This window comes from Sabethes cyaneus, chromosome 2 (assembly GCF_943734655.1).
Source record: "Sabethes cyaneus chromosome 2, idSabCyanKW18_F2, whole genome shotgun sequence".
Classification (NCBI taxonomy): Eukaryota; Metazoa; Arthropoda; class Insecta; order Diptera; family Culicidae; genus Sabethes; species Sabethes cyaneus.
The window spans coordinates 159047336-159072355 of NC_071354.1; the positions used below are offsets into that span (position 1 = coordinate 159047336).

A 25020-nucleotide genomic window follows, 5' to 3' on the forward strand; every position below is an offset into this window, starting at 1 on the left:
AAGTGAAATAAAAAATAATGCCAATATGATTAATCGCATAGCACGCAAAATTCCGTTGACTCCTTTGTCTTCCCAGCTGGCTCAACCAGTTTCTGTGACGGAAAAAAGAGCATCTAAACGCCCTCGCATTCTAATTGATTCTCATCATGACGAAACAGACTCACCACATGTGCTATGTGGAGATAAAGAACCCGAGCCCGGAATGTCCCTCCCTGTTATTCCACCAGCCGCACCGCGTGCGCAAATGTTCTGGCTGTTCCTATCTAGATTTTCGCCACAAGCCACTGTGGATGAAATTTCTAGATTGGTGCAGCAGAATCTCGAAACTGATGGTCCCGTCGAAGTAACTAAATTGGTTCGTAGGGATGCCGATTTGGATCGTATGACTTTTGTGTCATTCAAGGTTGGAGTTGACTTGCGCTATAAAGAAAAGGCGATGCAGCCCTCGAGCTGGCAAAAAGGTATCTATTTTCGCGAATTCATAAATAACACTGCAATACAGCCTTTTCGATTCGACGCCAAAGATAGCGATTCCAACACCGACAATTTTCTCACCCCGCTTGCCAGTCTTCAGTCAAGACAGTGATAACAGCTCTGTGAGTGTATCTGCAATAAGAATTGACTGTAATGAAATCTCTATAAACAAAATCATAAAGGACGTACCTGAACCTAATCCCCGTATAAATGAAATTACCGCCGCTGAATGTATGTCGACACAGAGATCTACGAAAAGAAACAGAAAGATAGATATCTATTATCAAAACATGAATAGTGTAAAAGGAACCGAACGACAGAAATCTATCTTTTTATCTTCGATAGAATTGGATATAGATATTTATGCCTTTTCTGAAACTCACCTGGACCACAGTGTGATAGATTTATCACTATTCCCGCCTTGCTTCGCCGTCTATCGCTGCGACAGAAACATCTCCAATAGTGAAAAGGTATCCGGAGGAGGTGTATTAGTTGCCGTCCACAACCGTCTCACCAGCACTGAACATGCTAGGGCTGAAAACAATGAAGCAATTTGTGTAAAATTAGCAACAACGAATGGAGCTTTATTTTTGTGTTGTGGCTATATTCCACCTACCTCTAGTGTTGAACGGTATCGCTCGTTTTGTTTTTTTGTCGAATCCATCGTTGAATCAGCTGGTCCCGATGATGAGATAATTGTTGTCGGCGATTTGAACCTGCCGAATTTAAATTGGAATCAGCCGCACTGTGATTCGAATAATATATCTTACTTACCCGATCAAGTCAGCTCCCAGCGCGAGATGGTTATTGTAGATGGTTTTCTTTCTGCCGGCCTGTTGCAGATATGCAATATTCCTAACCACAATAACTGTTTTCTTGATTTGGTGTTCACCACAGCAGCAGATATCTGTCACGTAGCATTAACGGATCCATTGATAAAAAATGAGGTTCATCACAATGCGATGTTATTAACCGTCAGTGCAATCGAACCGGCAGAGTGCAAACAAGGGGTGCTCAAAAATCAACTAAATCTGAACGCAATGGATCTTGAGCGAGCTCGGTTAGACATTGAAAATATTGCGTGGGACGATTTGTTCATATCAGAAGACGTTTTTCAAGGTTGTGAGGAATATTATCGACAAGCGGAAAAAATGTCCGACTTTCTACGTTCAATAGACATTTTAAATGTTGATTGCGAAAGTGATGTAGTTGTTGAAAATTCAGTGGATTTTAATTCACTGCTATTTTATTATACCATTTTCGGCATATTTTCTCGATATTCTCCAACGATAACGGAACGGCGAAGTTCTACAAATAGCTACCCCGAATGGTTTACACCAGCGCTGGTCAATCTAATGAAAGAAAAGAGATCAGCTTTGAAACGGATGCGTCGTTCACCCTCAAGCGAAAACGTGGCAAACTACAAACAAATCCTAAGAGTATTTAAAGCGGTTCACAGAGAAGCGTATCAAGTTTACATCGCGGATATACAAACTCGCTTTAAGACTAACCCAAAATCATTCTGGAGATTCGTAAATGGCAGAAGAAAAGGATCTGGCGTTCCGGATTGTGTGAATTACAACGGTGTTACGTCTACTGATCTTCAATCGTCTTCAGAACTCTTCGCGGCGTATTTTAAAAGTGTGTTTACTGAGGTTACCGGTAATATCAGGGAATTGCTCAGCGATAATGATGAGGCGCCGTATCAACTGTCCGAAGCTTGTGTGGAACGCGGTATCTGCAAACTCGATGCCAATAAATCAGCAGGTCCAGATACGCTATCGAACAAAATTCTGAAAGAATTCCGGCAGGAATTTGTAACCCCTCTAAAAAGCTTGTTTAACGCGTCATTGGCTTCCGGTCACTTCCCAGGAATCTGGAAGATTTCGCACGTCATTCCGATACATAAAAAAGGGGCCAAAGGTGATGTAGAAAACTACCGTGGAGTTGCTATTCAATCGGCCATTCCGAAGCTTTTCGAGTCGCTGGTATATGGCCTTCTTTACGATAATGTAGCTAACCGTGTTTCTCCTGTACAGCACGGATTCTTGAAGAAGAAGTCAGTGGTCACGAATCTTTGCGAGTTCACCTCGGTGGTCACGGATTGCATCGCAAGTGGTTTACAAATGGATTGCATATACACCGATATGAGCAAAGCATTTGATGCTGTTAGTATTAATAGTATCTTAGAAGCAGTAGAAGACTTTGGCATCCGAGGCTCGCGATATAACTGGTTGAGGTCGTATCTTAAAAATAGAACTCAATTTGTAAAACTGCGCGGCAACAAATCCGGTTCGTTTACAGTGCAATCAGGAGTACCGCAAGGTAGCCACTTAGGACCTTTATTATTTGTAATATTAATGAACAAATTACCTGAAGTTATTTCACACGCAACCGTTTTAACTTATGCCGATGACGTGAAAATCTTTTTTCCCATTAAGACAATGGATGACTGCCTGAAGTTGCAGCTTGATTTAGAGCATTTTGGGAGATTCTGTGACAGTTGCGGATTAAAAGTTAATACGAACAAGTGTTCAGTGATGACATTCACTAGGAAAGTTAGCCCTGTGATCTTCGACTACGTTCACCGAGGTAGTACTATCCCGCGTGTAGAATATGTACGTGACCTAGGGGTAACATTCGATAGGTCGCTTTCTTTTGTTAGACACATCGACAACGTGATTAACGAGAGCCTGAAACTTTTTGCGCTTGTAAGGAGGTTCGGCCGTGACCTCGATGATCCGTATGCAATACTGGCAATCTACAAAGGTCTCGTCAGAAGCAAACTGGATTTCGCTAGCGTTATTTGGCGTCCGCAGTATGTAACGCATATTCAACGCATCGAGAGAATCCAGAAGAGATTTGTAAGGTTTGCTCTCAGGAATCTTGGATGGAACGGAGAAGAGCTAGCACCTTACCATGACCTCTGTTGTTTGGTGGACATTGACACGATACACTCGAGGCATAAGACAGCAGATATCGTGTTCTTCACGAACATACTCTCAGGACGAACAGCTAGCCAACCATTGACCAGGAGATTAATTTTCAACAATAGCCCAGTGACACTTCGACGACGTAGAATCTTCGATCCGCCGTTTCGTTCTAGGAACTACTCACAGCATGAACCCACTTCCCGTTTCATGAACGCCTTTAACGAGCTTCAGCAAATTATAACCATTGACATGAGCGCAAATACAATTAAACATAGGCTTAGGTTATACTACAGAGGACAACTGCTTTAGTGATTGTATTTTTATTCATTTTTAACTTGTTCCTATATGTAGAATTTGTCCAATAATTGTTCGTAAATTAGTCTTAAGAAAGGATAACGGGCTCATAGCCTATATTCAAATACAAATACAAATACAAATACAATACAGACAGACAGACAGACAGACAGACAGACAGACAGACAGACAGACAGACAGACAGACAGACAGACAGACAGACAGACAGACAGACAGACAGACAGACAGACAGACAGACAGACAGACAGACAGACAGACAGACAGACAGACAGACAGACAGACAGACAGACAGACAGACAGACAGACAGACAGACAGACAGACAGACAGACAGACAGACAGACAGACAGACAGACAGACAGACAGACAGACAGACAGACAGACAGACAGACAGACAGACAGACAGACAGACAGACAGACAGACAGACAGACAGACAGACAGACAGACAGACAGACAGACAGACAGACAGACAGACAGACAGACAGACAGACAGACAGACAGACAGACAGACAGACAGACAGACAGACAGACAGACAGACAGACAGACAGACAGACAGACAGACAGACAGACAGACAGACAGACAGACAGACAGACAGACAGACAGACAGACAGACAGACAGACAGACAGACAGACAGACAGACAGACAGACAGACAGACAGACAGACAGACAGACAGACAGACAGACAGACAGACAGACAGACAGACAGACAGACAGACAGACAGACAGACAGACAGACAGACAGACAGACAGACAGACAGACAGACAGACAGACAGACAGACAGACAGACAGACAGACAGACAGACAGACAGACAGACAGACAGACAGACAGACAGACAGACAGACAGACAGACAGACAGACAGACAGACAGACAGACAGACAGACAGACAGACAGACAGACAGACAGACAGACAGACAGACAGACAGACAGACAGACAGACAGGCAGACAGACAGACAGACAGACAGACAGACAGACAGACAGACAGACAGACAGGCAGACAGACAGACAGGCAGACAGACAGACAGACAGACAGACAGACAGACAGACAGACAGACAGACAGACAGACAGACAGACAGACAGACAGACAGACAGACAGACAGACAGACAGACAGACAGACAGACAGACAGACAGACAGACAGACAGACAGACAGACAGACAGACAGACAGACAGACAGACAGACAGACAGACAGACAGACAGACAGACAGACAGACAGACAGACAGACAGACAGACAGACAGACAGACAGACAGACAGACAGACAGACAGACAGACAGACAGACAGACAGACAGACAGACAGACAGACAGACAGACAGACAGACAGACAGACAGACAGACAGACAGACAGACAGACAGACAGACAGACAGACAGACAGACAGACAGACAGACAGACAGACAGACAGACAGACAGACAGACAGACAGACAGACAGACAGACAGACAGACAGACAGACAGACAGACAGACAGACAGACAGACAGACAGACAGACAGACAGACAGACAGACAGACAGACAGCCCCCCCCCCCCCCCCCTACGCCCCTTCAGTGGCCCAACACGAGAGGTACACAAACTTTTTAAAATATTTGTAATGGCCTTGCTATGACATTATATCATATCTTTGAGTTATATTTTGCGACTATTTTTGCCACTACCAAAATTAGGGTACGCCAAAATAGAAATCTGCCTTCTAGTCTAGCAATCCTATCGGGTCGAGGGTCGAGTCGAAGAGTCTAATCGAGCAGTCGAGTCGAGCGTCCAGTCTTGCATCTCAGTCAAACACTCGATTCAAACAGTCGAGTCGAGCAATCTAGGTTGAGTCAAGCAGTCCAGTCGAGCGATTGAGTCGAGTAGCCGAGTCGAGCAACCCAGTCAAGCAGTCCAGTCGAGTCGAGCAATAGATTTTTGCAGTCAAGCCTTCCAGTCGAGTCGAGCAACCGAGTTAGCAGTCGATTCGAGCAGTCCAGTTGAGTGGAGTCGAGCAGTCCAGTCAAGCAGTTAAATCAAGCAGTTGAGTCGAACAATCGAATCGAACAGTTTAGTTTAGCAGCCGAGTTGGCAGTCGAGTGAAGCAGTCAAGTCAAGCAAGTCAAGCTGTCGAGTCAAGCGATTTAGTCGAGCAGTCGAGTCAAGCAGTCGAGTCGAACAATTAAGACAAGCAGTTGAGTTGGGCAGTCCAGTCGGGTAGTCCGTGTGTGACGTTTTATAGACGTTATTTACACGTCAAGAAGGCTGGGCTACGCAAATGTCGAAAGTTTATTCTTCTTCTTGAAGCAACAGCAGTAGCGCGCGAAAAACGTATGAGGAAATTTGACCTTGAAAGTTTTCGTTGATTTTCACTATCTAGCGATTTGGAGTAAAGAGCCAAACAGAATGCTGCGCCAACGCGTCCATATTTAATGCGCATATGCTGCACAACTGCCTACGGATATATATATTTTCAAGTTACAAAGCTGGCTGACTTCATCTTTTTATCTGGGCAAGTTTCATGCTTTTTAGCTTTGTAGAACAAAGCGAAAAACTAAAATTCTAGCGGTGGATGTCATCTATCTATTATAATTTTTACGGCGAAAAATTTGTACCTATTTTCTATCTTGTCGAAATCGAAACGTCAATTTTTGCTGTCACCCTACTACATGTACACCGAAGAGGTCATGTCTAAACGATTTTCCTTCCACCCACCCCCGTGGAATGGCTCAATTTGTCCTTTTTAAAGCAACCTCATTTTATAAATGGTGACATCATTATAACCAGCTTAAAATCATTACAAACGAAACAAAATCAAATATTCCCTTGCAGACCGGAATGAGAGACTGACTGAACCTAACAAATGGGAACACATAATTTGTGACAGCAAACAAAATTGTTAGTCATTTCTGCCAGTGTCCTTTTCGGGGGGCCACCATTCATTGGCATTGTGGGTTTTGAGTGGAGTCCAAAAATATAAACAACTCATCGACCACCCCCCCGCCCCCTGGTGGGCTCAAAAAGTCACGCACTTCTACTGTGGCTATCCTTCCGCATACGAACGAATCAAACGGGCGGCGGTGGCAGTTGCCGAGTCACTACTGTCGTCGAAAAACGAGCAGTAATTAATTGTATTTGCCCGTGAACTCGATTGACACATCGTACCTGAAATGACCGTCACACCGTCGGCTACCGTGCGGTTGGCCGTCGATCGTCTGCTACCGACTCATTAACCTTTTAAAGAAGAAAAACGACGGCCGGCTCCTGTAGCAGTGGCAAGCAGAAGTAACTCCGTCAGCTTCTCTCAGCTCCCAGCCAGCGCCAGCGATTTCAATTTGCCCAGGAGAATAAATCATTGGATATTACGGCGCTTTGTGGTATGTTTTCCATTAACGATAATTACTTTCCCCGAGTAGACCGAACCTTGCTCTCATGGCAGTCAACTAAATGAAGCCACAGCACTGAGCTAGAGCATCGCCTTTTGGCTGTGAGAGGGAAAAATGACGTAATTACTGGTTTTATGGTCGACGTTTGTGCCACTTCGGATCCTGCTTCTTTTTTTTGCACAGAGAAAAGGCTGCTGTCGTAAAATTTGCAAACAACAAAGGGTTCTCTAAGTGACGATACTATTGCTTGTTTGTAGACCATGTTTTGCGGTTTTTGGCAGATTATGAATATACCATTGAGTACTTACCCTAACGTTGTCATCGTGACAATTGTATACCAAAATGCCGCTGGAATAGAAGTGAAGTTCGTACCGTCCACGTTCTTCTCGGCGTAGAACATGACGGTGGCGAAGATGATGATAGCCATCGCCAGGGAGAACACTAGGAAGCCCAGTTCGGAAGCGCAGGACTTTAGCGTGTAGCCAAGAATTCGTAGCCCCTGCGAGTGACGGGAGAACTTAAAGATTCGGAATACTCGAAACACCCGAAGTGTCACGAACGCTCCGGACACGTCGTCATTATCGGTTATACCGAGACCGATGTAATACGGCAGGATGGCCACCACATCGATGATACTCATTACACTCCGCATGAATTTGCACCGATTCGGGGCGGCGAATAACCGGAGCAGATATTCGGCGGTAAATATCATCACACATGCCGTATCCAAACAGAAAAAGACAATCTTGTACCGTTCACCGCAGGACAGTGTCCCGGCGCGGCCCGGCCGCAACCCACAGGGCACCGTCTCGACGACGTTGGCCATCACAGATACAGCAATGAAAAAGCCCGTTACATAGTAGAACACGAGGGCGGCAGTGGAAGTATGCGGATTCTCGAATGCTCGCCACATCCGTTGTCTGATGTTGGTTAGCTGTTGCAGATTATTATCACTATTCTCCGACAGTTTGTCGTCCATCAGTCGTTCGGCATTTTCTCGTTTCCGATCTCGATAGTCTTCATAGCAGCAGTCGCCGATCACATCCGGCATGATGCCGAAGAAAGCCAATTCCTCATCGTAGCTGAGCAAGCACTCATGCCGAGGGTAGTGCAGTTTTCCGGTGCGATAGTAATTTAATATGTGCCTAAAGATGTCCGGATCACGGTCGAAAAAGTACTCTTTGCTGTCTTCATCGTAGAAAAAGTCTCGCTCGTTTGAACCGAGTAGCGTGTCAGGGTACTTCTCGACGGTCGTCCGCCAGGTTTCGAATCTCCGTCCGGACACGTTGATGATAAGTTTCTCATCCTCCGAACGAAGCCGATCTTTGAATACCGGTGGTGCTGGTAGTGGGTGGGATGCAATGGGGACCCACCCGATGGCCGCCGCCCGTGCGAATGGCAACCAAGCGGCGACCGAAGCCATACTATTCGGGGGAATTTTTCAATGGTCCCCAAAGAATGTACTCGCAACGTCGCAGTGATAGTGGGTCACACTTCCCAGAAGGAACCCAGGCCGAGTCGGTTTGGCAAGCTCCGTTATTTGACTGTTCTGAAGCCACTGGTGGAGACGGGAAAAGAAATAAACCTTTTCCGTTCTTTCACCGTTCGTTGAAAACTAGCTCAGCCGTAACAAACGTTTTTAAGAAGCACCGCTGCAGATTAGATATTGTTGCCTTTTTATTGTTATTTTTCTGTACGTGCTGCTATTTTTTTCGAGATAAATCGTTTATCCATAAAAGTCTGCAAAGGCTCAGCTAGCCAGAGGGCATTTCTCACAAAATCCCCAATTTGCTGCACGTGCTTTATGGCTGCTGCAAGGGAACGCAACGCTCGGCTCGTTGGTAAACCAATCTCGGCTTTGTGTTCGCTTAATCGCTTTTTTTGTTTTCTTCTGCCACGGTAATCATACCGAGTTCCGGCCTAAGCAGATGGAAAATAATGAAAACCGCAAATTTTCCGAGATTTCTATCGAGTCTGCGTCTTTACACAATTCCACGTCGTCTCATCCTACGCTTATCAGCGTGGTTGCTACCCAGAGGCGAATGTTCTAGCTGTTTAGCCACTTTCGATTTTTTAGTTTTTTGGCCTTCAGACCATTACAAACCATGTAGCACCGAGAACAGTTATTGTTAAAAACAAAAATCCTGCTGGGCGGCTTACAGTACACGGGCAGCGAGAACTCCTTAAATTGTGCTGTGTGATTATTATTAATGTAGCAGCAAATTCATTCACTTCCACACTTTTCAGTCTGGTCCAAAATCAAAAATCTCATTCGCTTCCATGCACTAAGTGGCACTGCTGTGATGATTAATCACACCCATTTTGAAAGCATTTCTGTCGTCTTCTTCGCCACATGGCTCAGTATTCATGAATCCGTCGGTTGCTGTCGCGAAAATACACCCCAACCAGCCCAGTCCCAGGGCAAACACTTCACTAGTACCACTTGATCCTTAATTTCTTCTTCTTTGAATTGCCTCTTGAAGTTTGCTGGTCCGGCCGCAGCGTTGTCTAGTTACCGGATCGCTATTCTCCGGCGGTCGGCCTTCATGTTAAACTTTTTTTTTGCGCCGCTTGTCCCGGATCAGCCACCGGCACTCTAACAAGCAATAATTTTTCCTCGAACAAAAACTCAAAATGGTGCTAAGTTTCAAATCCGGACAAAGCTTCGGTTTCGGCTATTCCACGTTAAACCATTTCACCGAGCCGCAAGTATCGCTGGAGTCACAACCACCACGTGACGAAGAGAGAGGAAGAAAAATCCTACTGGTCGGAAAATGGCGAGCCTTTTCCGTCCTCTGCTGGATCTCGAGGATGCTGTAGACGACGTCGACTACGATGATGGCGATGATGGTGATTACCAGAACACAGCCAGCGGCATTCACCTCATCATCGTAGATGCACAACACATACACACTAGCCGGATGGTGCGCGTCCTCAATCCACCCCGTTTCGGTAGCAGCCTGTGCGGAAGAGAACGAGAAACCGAGAAAAGAAAATACCATTAGTATGATTTGTTTTGTGCTTGCTCGTTATTGTGTGAAAATTGTTGAATTACTTTCAATCTGTTTTTCACTGTAATGAACGGAAACCGCATGAAATCTAAGCTACAGAGAGGGCGAGAGAGAAAAAGAGACACAGAAAAAAAGTAGGAAGCTGAACTGCCCCCATTTCCTGTATGTGAAGTTCAGATTCACCCGAGGGTAAACATAGACAAGAGCAAAGGTTGAACGGCTGTTTTTGATGTAAGCAGTGTGTAAAATTATTCACTGAACCATATTCAATGATTCAAGTAGTCGATGAATGATTTGTGATCAATAATAACGGCTTGATTAATATGTGAATCAAAGCAGGGAGGCGTTTTCATCTGTAATGCGTTCAAACAGAAACCTTTAACATGGTTACGGAAATGAATATTAAATTCAATAAGATCGATGGATTCTGTAGTTGAAAAACTAAAATCTGCTAAAATTAAAATTATCAGTAAAAATAGTTTGGCATGATAGACAAATTTTTCTGTGTTGCACGAAGATTGAAAAAAATCTAAAGCACGAAGTATTTGTTTCCTAAATTTAAAAGAAGAGTGGTTTGGCTTTCTGACTATAACTGTCAGAGAGTCTACTTGAAATGTGTAGCAGGATGTTTACATAATATTTAGGAAGTTACCGGTAACGTGTCACTCGAACGGAGAGAGATAGGGAGAAAGAGAGAGAAAGAGAGGGAGAGAGAAAGGGAGAGGGAGAGCAAGTATTGGAAGGCGCTGACCGTTTTCTGCGTATACGGGAATTGAAGTCAGTCATGCAAGACGACTTAACCATGGAACATCACATTGGCGATCCAGCTAAATTGAACCTTCGGTTTGATACAGTATCAGCATCTTTGGCTCGAGCAGCACGTTCCTCACAACGTAAGGAATCTATACAGTAAGGAATCTATACCTATAAAAATGGATTTCTGTCTGTCTGTCTGTCCCTATGCTTTTTTTATTTTATTTTCTTTTCTTTTCATCTGACCTTTTTGGTCTACACTACATGAAGTGGTGTGGGTGGGGAAAAACTCACTTGAGGTGATCACAACAAGATCTACCTCAAGTGCTCATAAAAACCCCACCATCACATCACACTATAATACAGTACATTAAACATTACAATACATTACTAACATTGCACAATTATTTACATTCTTTAGCATAAGATTGTCATGACCTAAAAACAAACTACAATAAACTACTCTCTAGTAACTTGCGGCGATAAACAGATGAACTCTCGCGGAAGTCGAATAGATCAGTATATTGGTTGAACTGACGGACCATTGATGCAATTGGTGAGAAGGCTGCATACTGAGTTGACTGTAATTCTACCTGCAGCATGATTCTTGGTCGCAGGGCTCTAGATGGTGCATAGAATCCAATTTGCGCTAACAGATCAGGAGCATCGTACTCAGCATTAATGAGCTTGACAACGAATACGGCTCGATTCCCAATAAGCGACAACGATCTTCGTAGGTGGGGAAGTTATGCGGATCATTCAAAGGAAGAATTCGCAGGGTATAGCGAACGAATTTTTAATTTTAATTTTATTTCTTGGTTTTCGATTATATCGTACAGACAGTTCTTAATGTAAACTTATTCTATTTTTAAAAGTTGTTCTAGATACATTAAACTCAAAAAAAATGGTGCTACACAAATCATTTACAAAAAGGATAAACAGCAATGGGCCAAGGTGACTTCCTTGGGGCAGACCGGATTGAATCTCAAATGGCTGCGAACTAGTTCCATCTATACGTACAAACGCACTGTGATCGGCAAGATACGACAGTATCCACCGTGTTAGCCACTCAGGAAATCCCATCCCTTCTAGCTTCGAAACCAACAGAAAATGTGGCTCCCTGTCGAACGCTTTAGCGAAATCTACATAAACAGCATCGACTTGCTGACGCTTTTCAAGTGCGTTTGTCAGTGAAGTGACATACGCCATCAAGTTTGTAATCGTAGAACCTAAGTTTTTGGAGCGTCTTAGTAGAATACGAAACCTAAAAATAAAAAATAAGAAAACTTATCCAATTTAATTCTACTATGTGTATTTTATTCACGACAGATACGTATTTCGCCTACGACTTGCAGGCTTCCTCAGTGTCTGTTTTCGAATCGTAGAACGTTTTTTCACAAACCCATGCTGCCATTCCGAAATGATATGATGAACCTTCGGGTAAAGCGAATCGTAGATAAGACTTTCGAAAACCTTCGGTAAGCAGCTCAGAATCGAAATACCACGGTAGTTGGTGACGTCATGAGTACTTCCTGCTTTATGGACGTGCGTAATTGCGGCAGTCTTCCACGCACTCGAAAAAATTCCCTCCGACATGGATAAATTAAAAATAATCCTCGCTGGAATCGCAAGCGTCGATTTGCGCTGAATACTTACAGTACCACACCCAAATCTCTCACTTGCTCGACTCGGCTGAGTTTGGTTCCAGCAATACTGTAATCAAACCGTATTACATTCTTTGTACGATGGTAACTAATGACGTAACATTTTTCCACGCTTAATGACAATCGATTCCTCTCACACCAGTCGCTAAATAGATTTAAGAATAGTTGCAGTCTTAGACAGTCTTCAATTGGGCGGATAACAAGGTATATTTTCAGATCGTCAGCAAAAAACTGTCGTCCAACCCGATCAAGAACCACCGCTGCATCGTTTACAAATACTGAGAATAACGAAGGCCCCAAATTACTACCCTGAGGCACACCTGATTGGTTTGTAAATGTAGCAGATTGGCAGTTTCTAATCTGTCTACGAGGTATGATTCCATCCACTTACAAATCCTTTCAGTGCAGCCAAGTTTTTTCAACTTACACAAAAGTATTTTGTGGTTCACAGTATCGAAAGCGGCTTTTAAATCGGTGTATATCGTATCTACCTGTGCTTTGGAACTGATATTTTTGATACAAAACGAAACGAAATTAACAAGATTAGTTTCTACTGCACGTTCTCTAAATAATCCATGTTGTACTGTACTAATATAATTCCGACAGGCAGCAAATAATGTTTGATTCACAATAGTTTCAGAGATATATCTCACTTTAGTTGATTTTTTCGGTGAAAATAGAGACTATGATGCTTTCAGCGGACGTTCCGACTTATTATCATTCAGTCATTGACTACGCATTGAACATCTATTCTCACTGCGTCGTCCTCTATAACGTTTAATGCGTAGTCAATGACTGAAGGATAGTAAGTCGAAACGTCCGCTGAAAGCATCATAGTCTTTATTTTCACCGAAAAAATCAACTGAAGTGATATATAAAATTCACGGTGACAAAATCTAACAATAGTTTCAAAGACTCCGTACACAAGGAGGTTATTCCTCTGTAATTCGCCACGTTACATTTATCATCTTTTTTGAAAACCGAAAACATGCAGGGTTGTTTCCAAGCAGCTGGGACATTTTTTTTGTTGAAATAACAAGTTGAATAGAAATGTCAACGGAGCCGCCAAGATATCCGAACAATTTTTTCATCAACGCTGGGGGAATTACTCCATGTCCAGGAGAAAAATACGACTTCAGGTTACTGGCAGCAGAAATCACAGCCTTTTCAGTTATGCTAAAAATGTCCATTTCTAGCACAGCAGATGGTACATCGAATAGAGCCTGTTCCCTTTCCGAGGCAGTAGTCAAGTTGCAGTTGAAGACACTTGAAAAATGCTGCGCGAACATATTGCACTTGCCAGCAGCCGAGGTAGCATTAATGCCGTTAAAGTACATGGTGGAAGGTGGAAGGATGACCACTCTCTTTCTTCTTAGTATTAACAAAGCTCCAAAATTCCAATTCCTGCTTTTTCTCACCATTCACAAACAAATCGGGCGTACCACAAGGCAGCAATGTGGGACTTTTGCTATTCTCGCTGTATTTTAATGACGTAGCATTACTTCTGGGTGACGGATGTAAGTTAGTGTACGCAGACGAACTAAAATTGTACTTAGCTGTCCGGTCAGCTGTTGGATATTTTCGTAAACTGGTGCCGCAAGAATTGGTTGATCGTTAGTACAGCAAAATGTCAGATCATGACATTACATCGCATTGTTAACCCAATTATATTCGAATACAAAATTGATGATCAAGTGCTCAAAAGGGTTGAACATGTCAACGATCTTGGAATTATTCTCGATGCCAAGCTTAATTTCAATTTGAATAGTACAAAAATCGTCTCTAAAGCAACTCGGCAGCTCGGTTTTATCTCGAAAATTGGACGAGATTTTAAAGATCCACACTGTTTAAAGGCTTTATATTGCTCATTAGTACAAACTTTATTGGAAAATGTGTGTTTGATTTGGACTCCTTACCAACTAGCCTGAAATTTGAGAATTGAACGAGTGCAGAACGTCTAGCGTTACGTGACCGACCCTGGCGTAATCCTTTAAACCTGCTTCCATATCCTGAACGGTGTTGATTAATTGGTCTTGACTCGACAGACTTTGCCATCAACTCGAACCCATACCGCATCCCTGCCGGAAACGGTAACTGGGTTTCGGATGGACCCGGGATGACGACTATATGTACGACAAGCAGGTACCCGGTTCAGGAGGTGGTCCACCTCAGACGATGGTTTCGTGGTTGCAAAAATGGTTGGAGTGTTCTACTGCAGCTGCTATGAGCTGCCACGTTGGTCTATTGAGCAGTTTACGCGGATGGTGGACCGAGTAACGGTAGTGCTGGCGAGTTTATGGCCCGTGGTTGTGGCGGTGTGTGTTACCCGCGGATGGAAAACGTCATATTTGGACCCCGAAGTCTTTGCGGAAGCGATGGACGCATTATGCTCGACTCAAGCGCCGATGATTTAATAGCAGTACCTTCGCGTGCGTGTGATGCTACTATGCCTAGGAAGGGTCACCCTAGAAATGGAAGGCAACGAATTTATTGGTGGACGGATGCAATAGCAAACCTCTGCAGGGAATGCCTCCGCGCACGATGTAGAAGGCAACAAGCTTTCTGAAACTCCTAGGGGTTATGGTCGATGATGAGCTCACTCTCGGGAGATACGTAGATTATGCTTTTTTGACGTAGGACTACGTCTTTGTTTACTATACTGGGACTGGATAGCACTTTGTGAAAACGAAAATAAAAGTGTAACGTTTGAATGAAAGATTTCAAATGCTAATAACTACTAAACTACTGAATGAAACTGAACAGTTTATATGTCGTTGGATAGATAAAATGTCCAGCAATTTTATATGGGGGTGAGAGAGCAATTTTAAGGGGGGGGCTCCTATACAAATGAAACACAAATTTCCTCAAAACTCGAGGACTAATCAAGCAAATGGAACCAAATTTGGCATGTGGGGGTTTTTGGAGGCATGAATTTATTTTATGATGGTTTGAGACCCCTCACCCCTGTGGTAGAAGGATAAGGACTCTCATACAAATAAAACAGAAATTTTTGCGTGTGTGCCATATTTTTTGCTATGTAACAAGCGGTAAGCTGTGAAAGTAAACTAGTAAAACCTTCTCGGAGCAAGAGACAGTGAATCGACACCGCTAACTTACGTGCCTGTGCCTCTTCTCTTTTAAACATTCAGGTCAAAAGAGAAGGGCATTCGAATGGCACGTCATATTTGCGATAAACGTGCTTTGGTTTTAATATTATTTGTAAACAATGACCCTTTTAAAGGCCACAAGCGAGTTGAAGTAAGATTATTGAAACATGTCAAGCTACGCATAGTCATATTTTATATAATAATCTGTGGGCTGGTCATTCATTACTATATATCAACCTTTTTGATGCACACAAGTGATTTTTAAAGGAAATCTCTATGTCTCAAAGGTTGCAGGCATTGTGCTTATGAACCCCCGTCCACGTATTTTCAAAGCCACCATTGCATTCAATGAAGAATTGAATCTGAATATTTCGCTCTTCTCTTTTAAACATGCACTTAAACAATGGCACTCACAGATTCTCATAAACATACATATACCAGAAGTTCAGTTTACGTTAGTCTTTGATCTAATGATCTAATATAGTCCTACGTCACCCTTTCGTACAACCCTTAGGGCTGTATACCTTGTAGTTTTTCTTTTACGAGTAGGGAAATCTGCTCAGCACCTTAGAAGATACGGTACTATCAGACAGCTGAGAAGACAACTCAAGGAGGATCCAGACCCACTAAAACCCTACTCGAGTCTCCAACCTCAATCCCCCCTGGCATCACCTTATCGGTATTACTTCAGGGAGGGGCTATTGTGCTTAACGCACCCTCTTAGATAAGGTAGTTAGGCTATTTACTCGCCGTTGATCGGCTCTCCAGCAGTTTTGTAGCTCAAGCACAATCTGGGTAGCAGCCGCATTGACCGCACCCCAGACGTCCGAGCTAGAAGTAGTGTCCTGTCCGTTCACTGCCTGCATGTTGTTTTTCGCGCCCACGAAACGAGGGAACATGTTATGCAGTTTCTTCTACATCCACGCATTCGGGACACGCGGGTGACTTCGCATGCCCGAACTTGTGCAGATACTGTCTGAAACAACCATGCCCTGACAGAATCTGTGTCAGGTGGAAGTTGACTTCGCCGTGGCGCCTGTTGACCCACCCGGATAGTTCCGGGATAAGTCGATGTGTCCACTGGCCTTTTGTGGAATTAGACCATGCCCGCTGCCATATGGTCATCGAGGCCAATCTTGTGCTACTCCGTAGGCCTCTAGTTCCACATTGGTTGAAGCACTCTACGTCTTCGCTGATGATGCCAATAGGTATCATACCCGCTAGGACGCAGATTGCGTCATGAGAAACTGTGCGATACGCACTCGCCACTCTCAAGCACATGAGGCGATAGGTACTTTCCAGCTTACCTAGGTAGCTTTTGGTACCTAACGCCGATGACCACCCAGTCAGCATTTTCATATGTATAATTAGATTGCAAATAAGGGTTACGTACTGATATGTATCCAACAAAATCGTATTCGACGCGCAAAAGCCGCTTATCCGTACCATTTTGGAGGCGAAATACGCACTGAGGAATAATCTTGAGCGATACACTTATATAGGTATTTCAATACGATAAGATTCAATTAAGCGCGACAAGCTTCATACAGCTATACGACTTTGGGCTGAAAATCGTATTTTTGTCAGCTACTAGCATTATAAACGATTGAATATCAACTTGTGCGCACTTTATTAGGCTTTATTTACGAATCCGAGTTTGTTAAGAGATATTTACGATAATTTGGTGCTGGCTGGGCACACCTGAGTATGGATTGAACCACGTAGGCTAATAGCCTTCGCTTGCTGCCATATACCGCAGAGCTATTAGACAACATACTTGGACGTTCCGAAGCGAATTGGCTATGGAGTACCAACTAGCGCTATTAAACGCATTTCTCACGTCGGGCGTGACAATTGCGCAATAGCGGATACCTGTCCTCTTGCGCTGGATTGCAACCTTGGCTGTCTTAGTGACAGACAAGATGGCATCCACCATAGATTTGCCTTCACGGAAGCCGAATTGGTTCCTTGACAGACCGTTTGTACCCTCAGTGCACTGTACGAGTCTGTTAAGGATAACCCTCTCCAACACCTTGCCGGCAGTATCGAGTAGACAGATCGGCCTATATGACGAGGGCACACCCGGAGGTTTTCCCCGCTTCGGCAATAGGACCAGGTACTGTCGCTGCCATCTATGCGGGAAGTGGCCATCTTCCAGGCGTCTACTCATTACTGCTCCGAATAATTCGGGAGCCTCTAAAATAGCCGCTTTAATGGCCAAATTCGGGATTCCGTCTGGTCCTGGTGCCTTGCTCACCTTCAGGAATTTAGCGATTTCAATGAGTTCCTCGTTCGACGTAGATTATACTTGAAAGAGGGCTTCTGCTGCTATTTCTGCACTATCTCGAATGATGTCTAATAGCTCGGCAGTAAATGGTAGCAAGCGTAAACTTCTTGCTAATGTAGCTTTACTCAATCAATACTTAGGTAAGGTGGGCCGACGTGGTTATCGTGTTAAACAAAAACAGCTACCTACGCAAGCTGGAAAGCACTCATCGTCTCATGTGCTTGATGGTCGCTAGTGCGTACCGCATCGTATCGTCTGACGCAATATGCGTCCTGACGGGTATGATGCCTATTGGCATCATCATCGACGAGGACATACAGTGCTACGGTCATCTACTACTAATGAAAATCACCACCACCCGGTTGTATTTTTGCGTGTCCAGCAAACGCACATTCGGCCACTCTCAATCCGTCGTATCACTTTTGACCGGTATTGGCCGGATTTAATTGGCGAAGTTTTTCTTTTCAACGCACCACATCGGTAAGAAGAACAGCGAATCACATGCAAGCGCTGATTGTCGTCCTCAGAACCAGCAGACAAAACGGCCCTTTTCAGAGCCACCGTATTTAACGAAGATATAATTGAAACATATTCCTATACCTAACAACAAAACATTTCCAAAACTAAATGTCTTAGATCAGATGTGATCATCTATTTGATATGATTAACACGACCAGACATGCCTCCCAAGTATCTTTGCGAATACTAATTTTGTGTTGTCCTACACCAAGCCTGCGTTCGTATTGCTAGGCGCAAACCCTTTTACTGGGTTAGAAAACTACGGTTTAGGTATTCCCTTATTTGATATTAATCCGAAATAAATATTATTTCGACGGCTTTGAATTTACGAAATTTCTTGGAATACAAGATATAATCTAAGACTGTTATCTAAAAATGATCACGATGGAGATATTTTTGACGAGTATAACATTACGAGTTACCTATTTAAGGCTATCAACTGCTTTGACACAAAATTGATTTATTTTCACAAAAAATTCAATCCTTAAACTTGTTTTATTTATCCATGGATTAATTAATTATCCCAAATTATTTCTAATTAAACTGTTAAATTAGAATTTAGCAAGCTCCGACAAAGCACAACCCAATGAAATCAGCTAATTAAAGTTTTTATTCTCTCCGCTGCACTAATGAATCATGCTGATGAGAGTGCTGATGCTATTATAGCATAGCTGTTGTGGAGCTACTTAACTGATCTTCCCCATCATGAATATACCGTTCAATTTTTCCCCCTGGACTGCGATGTATATATCCTGTTGAAAACCATCTAATCCACAGTCGCCGCACCGTACAGTACTTAGCAGCGGGTCATCGAAGAACCCGAAGGGTATAGCGCCGGTTCCAGCATAAGTATGCGTAGGTACTGCTTACGGTAAGAAATGGCTCAAAGTGCAGCCTCAGCTCGTTAGGGTGAGAGGGCTTCATTGAACGAATGACCTTACTGAATTGCAAATTTATTGCACAGGAGATGAGTTTTCAATTTTATTCCCACTTAAGTACTTTACATTTTTATTAGCACCGAGACGAGGAACACGGGCAATGTTGGAGCGTGTGCCGCCTCTTCAGCGTTTGTAACTAGGGAAACGGTGAGTGAGTGGTGGGCGAAGGTGATGGAAAATTTACTCATCTCCTCTTGGGTGGTTATTTTCGTGGTTCCAGACCAGTTGTCGAAGACATTTTCGTTTTTGCCTTACCTGGCAGCGGAGGATAAAAATAGCTAGATGCTTTCACTGATCGTCATTACCATACTCGAAAATTCAAACTTTTTGCTTTAATTTGTGGATCGACATAAGAAGGCTGAAGAAAGTTTAAACTGTAATCAAGGCGAGGGTTAAAGCAAACGAATAGAGTATTTTAGTAATCATTCACCGATTTGGTCACATACTTCATAAAAATTAATATGAATATCAAGTGTGAGATCCAAATAAGAAAAATTAAGAGATTTCCGTGAATTTGCTCTAGTCTAATTGCGTTGCTTTAAAATTTCCCACTCTCGTTTTTCTCGTGGCAAATAATGAAAGTGTTGAAAGTTCTTGGCTGAGTTAGAACGAGTTGAATAACAAAATTTAAAAACTGAAGGTGTTGTACCATTCCATGTTTTCTCTACTCCCTTCTTATAATTTATTGATAGGTTATTGACCATGAATGATGATGTTCAAACTGTTGCTCATCTTCTTTCAAGTGTTTTTTTTCTTCTTCCCAACCAATAAGTACAGCGGGAAACGAAATAATCGAATGAATTATTTATTTCTACAACCTGTTTGAGTTACAAATACGCTGTACTTACGACCTGTTGGATCCAGTCCTACAAATTTTATCCCTTGGCAAGTGTTCAGCCAAAATTCTGGCAAGGAAATTTTATAGATTGCCATTTAGAAACCGAACACCATCCTGTCGTTACGAGAAAAGCTTCAATAAAAAGAGGTACAACATCCTTCGGGCTATGCGCTGTTTCCACAGAAGACTGGTTGTGACAAGATTTACAGATAATAGATTATGTACAAATAAATATTTACCGATAAATAAAAGGCACGAACAAGTGCACATGAAAATGCTTGTTCACCTTTGCAAATATAGTTTGTGTTTTTTTGGAAATTGTGGATAGAATAAAACGTTTTTCGGTAATCTTTGTTAGCCGTTCAACAAAATTCAACTGCAAAAATGGCATTATTATCCTTGTACTTGAAGCAATCTCATCCTTGCACTAGAACTAGCCAGATTAAAGCAAAGCTAGACTGTTTAATTCGTGTATAAAATTTGTACTAAAAATTCTATTCTGAGATTGGGTTGCTTTCCGTCTATTGAGGCAATACAAAACGGTTGCGGAAATTACCGACTTGCTACTGCGACGAACTGGAATAGATATCTTCCCGCTTGCTTCCGTTTCACAGAAACCGGGTCGCAAACGGCAATTCGAGCAACAATGGATGCCGCAGCACTAATCAACTGGCAAAAGACATCTGTTGGGGTGACAAGGTAAAATTCCAACCCCTTTCCTTTTTGTATCCGCTTTGCCGCTGGCTGCCAAGCCATGACGCACAACACAACGTGCCCGATATAGAAAGATGAAAGAGTATGATACACACGTGAGTGTACGACACGGATACAGAAACTCTGCTCAGGTTTCCGACAAGTCATCGCAACACCCGGAACAATAACCATCGTCTCCAACGTTTACCACCATCTCAACTGGAACCGAGCCGCCAGGCAGCAAGCCGGAGGAACCTGAATGGATAGTGCGCGTCCACCGCCCCGTGTACACAAACACAGCCACACACACACAAACACAAACAGTAGTGCAGCGGTAGCTTTTCATTTGAAAACCACATTCACCTCCTACTATTATACACGGGAAAAAGGGACTATTGAGTGCGAACTGGAAAAGGATGATTGTAAGAGCTGCTGCTGAAAAGATTGTAGATAACAGAATGTTAAATAAACTACCTAAATAAAAAGAATATTACCAGCGAACGGGCTCGTCTCACGCCGACTGTTTGGAATTCGTCGGTCGGCGAAAACAGTGAAGACGGCGCTGCTATGTTTAAAGTAAGTTCACTCCGTATAATTTTATCATGTTCCTTGATAGTTTAAATTTGAATTGTCACCCACCACAGTCACGGTTCGTAACTTTTGCGGTGAGTTTCGCTTTGGTTGCGTGAGCTGAGATTAGATCGACTGATTTGCTGGTGCTGGTTCGGATTTAACCCATACAATTACGTCAGTTCGAAATTCAAATTAGGCACGAGTGCTTTCAAGTACATTAATTGAGGATTGTGCCACTTATTTAATGGAATGATTAAATAGAATTTTAAAAATTGAAAATATCGCGAGAGGAAATCAGAACTTGAACCTGGTTGGTTCGCCTGTCTACTTTAGTGGCGACAGTCCGTTATTGATCCTGCTCCGAACGAATTAAAATACTCCACTACTATCGATCCTGGGCTGCCACTCTTCAATCTATAGCTCAAAACTATCAGGTTCGGGTCTATCCCAGAGTCTACGACCTTTTCTGGTTCTTTACTGAAGATAGTTTTGGCCACTTTTTCATCAGGCATTCTGACTACGGGCCCAGACTACTACAGCCTGCCATATTATGCTACTATATCAGTATATTTGTATACTTGATACAGGTCATGGTTCATGCGTCTACATGACGCCTCATTTTCCATTTTACAACACATAATTTTACGTCCAAAAACCTCAAGCACTTGTCGATCAACTTCCTTCAGCATCCATGATTTATGTTCGTAAAGGGACACTAATTCGGTGTTCTATAAAGTGCCCATTTTTGGTGAATTTGCAAACTACGGGATTTCAGCTGGCTGCGTAATCCGTAGAAAGACCAATTTGCGACTCTAATTCGTCGTTTTACTTCGCGGTTTTCATTGTTGACATATGATACGAGCATGGCATAGGTACAGGGTGTTCAATAAGTTCGAATACACTTTAAAAATGTGTTTAAAAAATGAAAATACAAGATATTGCAGATTGCAAGAAAAATTGTTCCAACCAAAGTGCACAATCGCTCATAAAAGTGCTATTTTACATTAAACCGTTTTGGTATGTTCGGCGCACTTTTACGTTACATTCCAAGCAATAAGTGCGCCGAAGAGACAGAAACGATTTAATCTAAAATAGCACTTTTATGAGCGATTGCGCACTTATTGATTGGACAATTTTCCTTGCAATTAGCAATATTCTTTTCTAATTCAATTTTTATTAAAGCAGTGTTTATTCAGAACCTTTACGGCATATCTGGTGGAAGCACCCCCCCCCCCCACCTTTGTGCTTTATAACGAGCTTGAGATGTTTCTCAAAAGAATCACACGCGGCATGAACCTCCACCTGGTCCATGCATCTCGTCCCAGATCTTGAAAAAGAGCTTCTTAAATTGGTCAATTGGTTCAATATTGGTGCTTACTTCATGTTAGCTCTGCTTGGCCAGCATGTACGATCATACATAAAAGTCCAGGGGATTAAGATCCGGGGAGCTGGGAGCAGGACCCGACAACGTCACCTTCAATTGCATAGCGTCACTCAACAATGAAGCAGGGAAGCTTCGGTTTCTACAGAAGCAGCACCGCTTCAGTTTCAAACTAGCTTCAGTCAGCATCAGCGAAATGGGTTTCACTTCGTCATGACTATCGGTTTCAACTTTTCATTTGTACTTTTCTATCAAATATTCAGAAGAAGGTCAGCAACTATGAATGCAAATGAATTGAATTTGAGTAACAATTCCTACAATGCAACGCATTTTAAAAGGTAACTTGTCGATGTCGATAAATCGTGCCTGAGTTTCTGCCGTCGTCAATTGAAACAGCCACCAACTTCAACTGAAGCTTGCTTGAAACGTTCAGTTCAACAAATGAAGCAAGTCACTTCATGTATGAAGAGAAGGTAAGAGAAAGTCAGTTTCATTTATTTGTTTCGATGATGCCGGGCCCTAGCTGGGAGGCCCCAAAGTCTTCACGCGAAAATCAGTCAAATTCTCCCGACACCACGGTTAAACGATATTCGCCGTGTGGGCCGGTGCACCGTCCTGTTGAAAAACGTAAGGATCTTTGCCGTAGAGGTCACGAAGTGCCAGGGCCACAACCTGCTCCAGAACGTCGGTCTTGTAGTACGCGGTGTTGATTTTCACGTTTTGCTCGATAAACACCAGTGGAAGCTTTCCACGCATGGATACGGCCCCCAAACCATCACCGACGCGGCGCTCTGGAACCGCGGAATGTTTATGTGGGACGGGGAAATGCTACCCAACGTCGGCGCCCACAGCCGATCATTTTGGACATTGTGCGGCTCTTGCAAGATGAAGAGTTTCTCATCAGAAAACACGAACTCCTGACCAGCCTCTTTTTCTTTGTAGCCTCCGTTACCCCGTGAACCTTGCGTTTCTTGTACGGTTTGCATCCCAGGTCCTTCGCCATGATGGTGTGGGCAGTCCCGATCGACACATCCAGGTCAACAGTGGTCTTCCGGATAGACCGGTTCATTTTTCGACGAACCCGCTCCGTCACTTCCTTGATGGCTGCTGGCATCCTCGCCGAACGCGGCCTCCCGGATCTAGCAAGGTCCTTGGCCACCGAACTAAGTATAATAATAGGACTAGCAAACGCCATCTCATAACGATTGGCAGGCTGGACAATGATACTTGCCAACTCTGCGAATTCGAAAGCGAAACCGCAGAACATCTGCTCTGCCAGTGCAGTGCACTAACTCTTCGCAGACTAAGAATCTTCGGTAAAGGAACAATAGAGCCTTTCGAAGTCTGGTCTGCAACTCCCAATCAGGTAATAAACTTCATAAGAAGTTCAATGCCGGACTGGGAGAAGAGGTATGAATTGACAACGACAAACACTTCCATCAATAGTTTTATGTCGACAACTAATACCTAGACAAGAGAAGAAGTATACCACAATAGATAAAAATAATGGTCGCAGTGGTCAAATCTTCCGACAAAAAAATGGTCCTTGGCCGAGCCCGTCTCCCGGTACCGACGGATGGTGTTATAGATGAAATTCCGCTTCTCCCCGTGGGATTTTAACCGCCGAAATATTTCGCCGGGTCGGTCACCTCGCGCAAACAACTTTACTACTGTTGACCAAACTCGTGACTTTAGTCATGACCTTGAAATGCGGTCAGGCATATATTAATATTTTTTGAAACGATGATTCTACAATTGATGAAGGGACGGTAAGGGAAAGTAATGAAGAAGGATTTTTTTTTCGGGGAATGAAGGGGAAGGGTGGAAAGGAAGGGGGGGGGGGGGGTAATAGGTAGCTATGCTTAGCAAGTTGTCGTTGTGACTCCTATCTTTTGTCCAATGCTGGAAGGTGCATGGGTCGAACCAAGCTGTAATCAGAGATTATAACCGGATTTGAACCCACAACACCTGCCAGGGCGTGTCGCTCACTGGTACCCGTGTACCTTTGAACCACCCTTCCCCTTCATTCCCGGAAAAAAATCCTTCTTCATTACTTTCCCTTACCGTCCCTTCATCAATTGTAGAATCATCGTTTCATAAAAATATTTTATTAACATGACCAATTAATTTCCCAGATTTGAGAGGAGGAGAAGCTTCCGAAGAAATGGATGGAAGGATC

The 25020-nt window shown here is 43.3% G+C and overlaps 1 protein-coding gene and 1 long non-coding RNA gene across 2 annotated transcripts in view; both read right to left on the reverse strand.

Annotated features, from left to right (window-relative positions):
- The window catches only part of LOC128737445 (potassium voltage-gated channel protein Shal), a 107680-nt gene extending 99180 nt beyond the window's left edge, over positions 1–8500 (reverse strand). Inside the window, exon 1 of the mRNA XM_053832082.1 lies at positions 7386–8500. Coding sequence (XP_053688057.1) covers positions 7386–8500 — 1115 coding nt within the window. The remainder of the gene's footprint in view (positions 1–7385) is intronic.
- On the reverse strand, positions 929–1361 carry LOC128737446 (uncharacterized). The gene is made up of 3 exons (XR_008412033.1): positions 1249–1361; positions 1091–1190; positions 929–1008 (listed from the first exon to the last, which is right to left on the reverse strand). It is a non-coding gene; the product is annotated as an uncharacterized LOC128737446 (long non-coding RNA).
- Positions 8501–25020: the final 16520 nt, after the last annotated feature.